Source organism: Propithecus coquereli, unplaced genomic scaffold, assembly GCF_000956105.1.
Source record: "Propithecus coquereli isolate 6110/MARCELLA unplaced genomic scaffold, Pcoq_1.0 Scaffold68, whole genome shotgun sequence".
Classification (NCBI taxonomy): domain Eukaryota; kingdom Metazoa; phylum Chordata; class Mammalia; order Primates; family Indriidae; genus Propithecus; species Propithecus coquereli.
Window position 1 is genome coordinate 8,672,461 of NW_012152840.1, and position 8,202 is coordinate 8,680,662.

The 8,202-nt window shown below is 41.6% G+C and overlaps 1 protein-coding gene across 1 annotated transcript in view; it reads left to right on the forward strand.

Moving 5' to 3' along the window:
* Nucleotides 1-913: 913 nt before the first annotated feature.
* The window catches only part of SQLE (squalene epoxidase), a 19,461-nt gene continuing 12,172 nt past the window's right edge, over nt 914-8,202 (forward strand). The window contains exons 1-2 of the mRNA XM_012660840.1: nt 914-1,420; nt 3,970-4,222. Of these exons, the coding sequence (XP_012516294.1) occupies nt 1,130-1,420; nt 3,970-4,222 (544 nt within the window). The 5' untranslated portion in view covers nt 914-1,129. The remainder of the gene's footprint in view (nt 1,421-3,969; nt 4,223-8,202) is intronic.

Below are 8,202 nucleotides of genomic sequence, written 5' to 3' on the forward strand. Positions count from 1 at the left end.
CCGCGGAACGCCTTCCCCGCGCCCCCACTCCACACCACGCAACATCGCCCTAGCGTCTCTCTGGGCGTTGCCGCGCGGGCTGCGCCGCCTACGATTGGCCAAAAGCAGCATAGCGCCATCTCGGCCTACTGAACGGTGCGCGCCCTCATTGGCCGGCGGCGGCGGCATAGGGCGGGGCCTGGGCGCGGGGCAGGAGGGACGGGGCGGGTTGGCCCCTGTAGCCCCGCCCCCTGGTCCCTCGCCCGGGCCCAGCCTGCCCGGTCGCGGAGGCGCGTGGACCGGCGGCAAGCGGGGTGCACGCGGCGGCTGTTCTGGTTACTGTGCCCGCGCCGCGCTGGGAGAGCCGCTGCCCTCGAGGGATGCTGGTGAGGAGGCCGTCTGGAGCCGCCACCGCCGCCGCAGTCTGAGGTCTCTCTGGAGCCCGCCTTTCGCTGGCGGGGAAGTGAAGTCGCGGATGGGCAGTTCCGGGGCTGGTGAGTCCGGAGCCTGCTGAGAAGTCCCGAGGTGGTGGCTGCCCTGCCCTGCCGCCGCACTCTTGATCCTAGGCCATCTTTTGTTGGAGAAGGCGGCCAGGAATTTTCCCCTGAGGGTGGGCTGAGACCCTTTCTCCGCGCTGGCCCGCAGCTCCGAGCCTCCGGCGGCTGTAGCCAGTGACGAGGCGGCGTTTTTCCCCAGCGCCCAGATATTTCTTTGATCGCCCTCTCGCCATCTCCTTCTGAAAGGGCACCTGCTGCTGGTGAGAGAAAAGAAAAATTTTGCCGCACGACGAGCCAACATCAAAATATAAAACATCACCCGCAACAACCCCCCAGGAAACTTCATCCAAAAAAGGAGGAATTTATGGATTGCCTGGAAGAGGAGGAGCGTGTCTAATCGGGAGTGCTTGGGGCAGGCGATTTTTAAATACTGCTTTCTAAGTCCTTTACAACTTTTCCCCTTAAGATAATTTTATACTGACTTTATATGATTTTTAAAATTGGTCTGATCTGATTTCTAATCCTGTGACAGTGTTTACTGGAGTTTGGCTGGTTCTTCGTGCTCCTGTGGGTACCACATTTGGGGGAGAACCTAAACCCACCAGGGGAGAATCTCAACCTTGACTGGTGCCACCAAAGAAGCCTTTTGAACCATGTGGACTTTTCTTGGCATTGCCACTTTTACCTATTTTTATAAGAAATGCGGGGACTTCATCACTTTGGCCAACAAGGAGCTCCTGTTGTGCGTGCTGGTGTTCCTTTCGCTGGGCCTGGTGCTCTCCTACCGCTGTCGCCACCGGAACGGAGGCCTCCTGGGGCGCCAGCAGAGCGGCTCCCAGTTAGCGGTCTTCTCGGATATTCTCTCAGCTCTGCCTTTCATTGGCTTCTTGTGGGCCAAGACTCCCCCTGGATCGGAAAATAAGGAGCAGCTCGAGTCCAGGAGGGTAGGTTGATTTCAAAGTGGGCAAATGAATGAGTGTCTTATTTTAAGATTAGGATTGGGGTCACTCAGATATAAGTTTTCCTCTTTAAAAGGCAAAAGGTGGCAGCTCAGATACTTTAGTTGGATTTTTTTTAAAGCTCTTGACTGTGCCTTGGCTACATCCTTACGAATGACTGAAAACATTTCTTTCGTTTAGCGTTGGTGAGCCTCAGATGGAGGTTAGATGTTGATTTGATTATGAAATGTTAGAATTTCAGTTTAAAGGAGGACAGAATCACTTTCCGCGATGGAAAAAATGTTTTATTTGAATCCTTGGGGTAAGGATTGCATTGTACCTGCAAAGAAAGAGATGTGCCGCGGGTAAGTCCACTGCTTATAAGAAGTGACAGCTGACTGGGGAAAGTGACACCAGTTTGAAAAGCAGGCAGAGTAAAAATGCTCAACATTTTAAAGCCTTGGGTAAAAGCCCTCCTCCCCCCACAATGGAGCACTGAGTAAATCCATGCAGTAATATCCTGAAAGCAAAGACTGGGTCTTCAAATACATGTGTAGTTACGATGCCCGCAAAAGGAGCAGAGGAGGCCAATGGTAGGAGATGAGGGGGAGGTCGTTGAGGCCAGATCATTTAGGGCCTGTTGGCCATGAGTGTTTGGAGTTTTCCCTAAGAGCACTGGAGGATTATAAGCATGGGAGTAATAGTGTTTGATTTTTAGTTTTTAAAAATAACATTCCAGTTGCTGTATGGAGAATGGATTGTAGGGAAAGCAGGGTTATCAGGCAAGAGACTATAGTAGTAGACCCAGCAAAGGATGATAGTGGCTTGAAATTAGGGTGAGTGACCTACAGATAGAGTTCTGGGTCTACATTATTTTACTATATGTGCAGTATAGATTAGCAAGGTTTGTGGAAGAGAGGGACTTGATTTAAATTTTGGCTCCACCAATTCTGGATGTGAGGCCTTTGGCAAGTTGCTTATTTTCTGTAAGAATCAGTTACCTCTTTTGTTAGAAGGGAATGGCACCACTCTTGCCGGTAGTCAGGGAATTAAATGATTTAATGTCTGTAAAATACCTGGTTTAGAACTGCCTAATAAATAATAGTAAGTATTAACATTAGTCTAAAGCTGCAGTCCTCAACTCTGGGCCTGTTAGGGACAGGGCAGCAGAGCTCCACACCTCCCCACCCCCCCTGCCATCCATGGAAAAATTGTCTTCCATGAAACCGGTCCCTGGTGCCAAAAAGGTTGGGGACTGCTGATCTAAAGGAAGTATACATCTGTTAGGAGGAAGCTTTTGAGTAGAGCTTAGTTCGGTGGCATGGTGAGTGTGGGTTGGAGGAATGGGAAAGGAGGGAGAGGGTATCTTTAATTCTCAATTTGAAATCTTTTGTACTGTTGTCTAAGATAACTTCCCTCAGGGTAACTGACACTAGTCTGGGTGGCTGGAATGCTGTGACTGCCTTATCTTATGCTTATCTTGCTTCCAGAACAGTAATTTACATATAGTCAGTTTTTCTGGCCATTAGTAAATACCAATGGGAAGAATAGACTATTGATTTCTCCCTTAGTAAAGGACAGAAAAGTATTTCTCCAAGAGAAATTTAAAAAAATAGACAAGTGAAATAGACAAATCCTCTATAGAGGTAAAAGAGTGCTGGGTAAATATTAGAATCACAGAGCATTAAAGTTCTAGAGGATTTTAGGCTTCATCCTTTTGCCTGTGTTCTTTTATTGAAACCCCTTCAAATGGCATTTAATCTTAATCATTAAGGTCAGAGAAATCAAGGAAAATGGTTCCTTGTAATTCTGTATCCGAAATGTACTCAGATATGTGATCCGCCTACCAAGAATAAATACTTATTTACAAGATTGAAGCAGTCATTTTAAAAAGCCAATACACACTGTTATTCTCAATGGTCATAAATCTCTCAAAACAGGACTTTTCATCTTCTTATGATTAAAGTTAACATTTTTGCTGTCAGTCTAGCCAGCGATAGATTTAATGTCTGTCCTTGTTCCTAAATCTGGGGACCAACTGTTTGACGAGGCTCCCTTAGAATATGGGGATAAACTAAATATGTGATTATGTGTTAAGGATTAAAATTGTAAACAAGTCAAATCTCAAGGGGCAGTATGGGTCATTTGTTCTTTTATAATTTTGTTGATTTAAATAATCTTCAATTAATAGATCATTAGTCGGGATTTGACAACTTTTTGTTATAGAAAAGTGATTTTAGATTAAAATAGATTTTTCAAATGAAAATTCAGAAGGAAAATAAAGAGTAGTGGAAATATCTAAAAGGTGCTGAATAGTTTAATTTAAAAACTTAATTTTATTGGGATAATATATATTTTTATTTAAGCAATATTTTGATATCGTTGATTTTTATAATATATGTGATCCAGATTTAAAAATGTAACAGTTCATTTGGTTTGATAATGTTTGGGTTCTAGCTTTTGCCCAAGATACAAAAGTTCAGTGCATCTACAAAGAATAGTAGTATGATTTAAATGTAATAAATTTGGAAACATAATTCACTTTTTTTAAACAGCGCAGAAAAGGAACCAATATTTCAGAAACAACCTTAATGGGAGCAGCTGCCTCTACATCAATATCTTCTCAAAGTGATCCCGAAGTTATCATCGTGGGATCTGGTATACTTGGCTCTGCTTTGGCAGCGGTGCTTTCCAGAGATGGAAGAAAGGTGACCGTGATTGAGAGAGATTTAAAAGAGCCTGACAGAATAGTTGGAGAATTTCTGCAGCCAGGTGGTTACCATGTTCTTAAAGACCTTGATCTTGGAGGTAGGTTCATACTGATTTTCATTAGAGTTATGTGGCATAAGCAAGCACTCTTCACTTTAGAACGTCTTATGACTAGTAAAAAGATATTACATTTTGTTTTCATTTATAAATTTACTATACTCATTTAGTAATAAATTTGCATAAAAATGAGAGCAAAGCATAAAATAAGCATTTAATGGTATGAGGAAATATGAAGTAGATTTTATGAAATATAATGAAATGGCTAAAAAATTGTAATGGTCAAAATTAAGGACTGGAAAACTCTAAAATGAGGACACAAAATTTAGTGAAAGGTGAAGGGAACTATTATTTATAGAGTGTATATCATGTGCCTTGTTATAATTTTATTACCTAGACTTTTTTATTTAAGCATCCTTTATCCATCCAGCCAATGCTTTTTAAGCACCAACTATTCATTTAGGAAAAATTTATTTACTGCCCACTTGGCATGAGGTCCTATACTGGGTACCAAGGATATACTGGTGAACGAGACAAATAAACTCTCTATTCTTGAGGAGTAGAGTACAAAATTTACCCAGGCAGTAAGGTGAGAAAAAGCTTGCTTTTACATCCTGACTCAGTTCATATACACATATATCAATCTGACTGAAATTTTTTCTATTTTACTTTTTAAATACTTATCATGATTTCACCTGATCTACAGTTTATAACTTGAAACTCATTTCACAATTCACCATGGGGTCACACCCTGCCTTGTATAGAATACTATTTTATTTTATTTTGTTTGTTTTGTTATATGTTTTATGTTGTGTTATGTTTCATGTTATGTTAACTTTTTGAGACACAGTATTGCTCTGTTGCCCGGGCTAGAGTGCAGTGGCATCATCATAGCTCACTGCAACCTAAAACTCCTGGGCTCACGCTATCCTCCTGCCTCAGCCCCTTGAGTAGCACACCACCACACCTGGGTAATTTTTCTATGTTTTGTAGAGACAGGGTTTGCTTTTGCTAAGGCCGGTCTTGAACTCCTGGCCTCAAGTGATCCGCCTGCCTTGGCCTCCTAAAGTGCTGGGATTACAGGCATGAGCCACCATGCTGGGCCTAGAATGCTGTTTTAAAGGAATACGTGGATACAGTATGGAGAGTAGACTATTAAGATTTTGGTGGTGGGGTGGCAAGAATCAATGCTAGGAGTCTAGTGGGGACTCATTGCCAGATCCAAATGGCAGATGATGGTGGTTTGGACTAGCGTGGTCACGGAGGGAGGATATAAAGAGAAGTGGACAGATTCATGATAAAATTGACACAGAAATGGCATGATGTACTAAGGGATTGGCATGATATGAGGAAGAGGAAGGATGCTATCAAAAGTGATTCCTAGCTTTCAGCTTGAGCAACTGGTAGATGGTGGTACCATTTGCTCACAGGAAGAAGACCTGGAGAGGAACAGGAACAGGTATAGTGGGATATTTAGAGGGGAACCTATTGAGATACTGAAGTGGAGATGAATATATGAATGTAGTGTGCAGAGAAATGGTTTGGGCTGGCCACAGTTACACATTTCAGAGCTGTCAGCATATCTGTGGTACTTAAAGCCACAACAATGATTGAGACCATCTAAGGCGGGTATAGGGGGAAAAGGTAAGATAGAATAAAACTAAGTCCTGAGAAACTCTGATTACAAAGATTGTGTCAAAGAAGAGAAGAATGCAAAAAGAGTCTGAGAAGGAGCTGGTGGAATGGTAGAAGAAAGCCTTTGTGTTTGGTGTCACTTAATCCAAGAAAGGAGAATATTTCTAGTAGGGAGGAATAGGTATGTATCAGTAAAAGAAAGGACAGCCGTGTAATGTGAAAGGTCAGGTAAGATGAGTATAGAAAAACCACCACTGGATTTGGTAATTTGGAGATTGTTTGTGACATTGACAAGAACACCCAGACTGAAATAAGTTGGAGATTTAAAAATTTGGGAGTAGAAAACATTTTTGAGGAGTTTTTTAAATGACAGAAAACAGAAATAGGGCAGTAGTGAGTTGGAGATATGAGGAAAAAGGAGGTGTATTTTGAAACTAGAGTATGTTTGCATGGTGACAGAGGTGACAGGGAGAAACTGATGATGCAAAAGAGGGAGGAGGTGACCAAATGAGTGACATTCATTCATTCATTCATTCAACAAGTACTTATTAAACATTAACTATATGGTAGGTTCTGTTCTAGATGCTGAGGCTACAGCAGTGAACAAAATAGACAAAAATTCCAGCCCTTGTGCACTGTACATTCCAGTGGATAGTAGGGATGGGGTGATAAAACATAGTGAATAAATAAAATTTAGAGTATATAGAGTACATGTGATGGTTATGATGGCTTTAGAGAAAAATCAGAAAAAAGGGATAGAGAATGGGGGTGTGTGTGCAATTTAAAATAGTGTGATTGTGAAAGGAAAGGCCTCACTGAGAAGACTACATTCGAGTAAAGAACTGAAGGTGATGAGGGAGTGGGCCCTGGGGATGTCTGGAGGAAAGGAATTCCAGGCTGAAGGAGTATCACCTAGAAAAGCCTTGCCCTGTGGGAGGAGCCAGCCTGGCGGGTTTGCGGAATGAGGAAGGGATTATGTTGACAGGAATGGTGTGAGTAACAGGAATGCATCTAGAGAGGAGGTTAGATAGGTATGAGGGGCTGGATTCCAGAGACTTTGTAGAGGGAAGCCACTGGAGAAGTTAAGAAGAGGAGTTATTAAATCTCACATTTTTTTTTTAAAAGATGGGGTCTCACTCTGTCACTCAGGCTGGAGTGCAGTGGCACTATCATAGCTTGCTGTGATTTCGAACTCCTAGGCTCAAGCTGTCATCCTGCCTCAGCTTCCCAAGTAGCTTGGACCACAAAAATTAATTAGCTTGGCTAATTTTTAAATTTTTTGTAGAAATGGGTTCTCACTATGTTGCCCAGGCTGGTCTCAAACTCCTGGCCTCAAGTGATCCTCCCACCTCGGCCTCCCAAAATGCTGGGCTTATAAGGCATGAGCCACCTCACCCAGCCTAAATTTCATATTTTAAAAGCGTGATTTATAGAAAAATTAGCCAGGTGTCATGGTTCCAGAGGCTTCCAGAGGCTGGGAAATTCAAGATCAGGGTGCCAGCATGGTACGGTTGTTGGCGAGGGCCTCGTTTTCAGACAGCTACTTTATTGCTGTGTCCTCACGTGGTGGTAGTGGTGGTGGTGGTGGTGGGGCAGGATGTGGGTGGGAGAAAGCTCTTTCCTGTCTGTTCTTATAAGAGCACTAATCCTATTCTGAGGGCTCCTCTCTCATGACCTAATCACCTCCTAAAGGCCCCATCTCCAAATACTATCACATTGGGGATTAGGGTTTCAGTATATGAATTTGGGGCAGAGGATACATTCGGTCCATAGCATATTTAAACATATTTTATGTCACTATTTTAATATACATGATAAAGGCCACTTTTTTACTTAATACAAATATATTTCCAACTCTGTTAACCATTCTTTATCATCATAACCATTCTTTATCATTATCATTTTAAGCCTACACATAGTATTTTCTCAGTTGATACTTTATAATGGACTTTACTTTTCAAACTTAATGTTTAGATTATTTTCATTTATTCTTTATATAAATAACCCTGTAGTGAACGTGTAGTTCTTCCATGTAACTTTAAAGATTATTAAATATTAAATATTATGTCTTTAGGATAATTTCTTAGATAAATTTCTAAGAGTAAGATTATTATATTAAATGATGGTAACTTCTTCATAGTTCTTGGTAATTATTGGTATAATTACTTTCTAAATTGTAATATTAGTTTATAGCATCACCAGTAATGTATGAATTTATTAGTTTTATCATAGTCTTGCTGGGGATTAGGATAGATTTGGTGTCTTATTGTTTCACTGATATTTTTAAATCAAGTTTTGAACATTTTTCCTGATTTGTTCACTATTTCTGTATTGCTTTATGTGAATCATTGATATACTTTTTTGTCTATTACTACTGGAATCTTAAT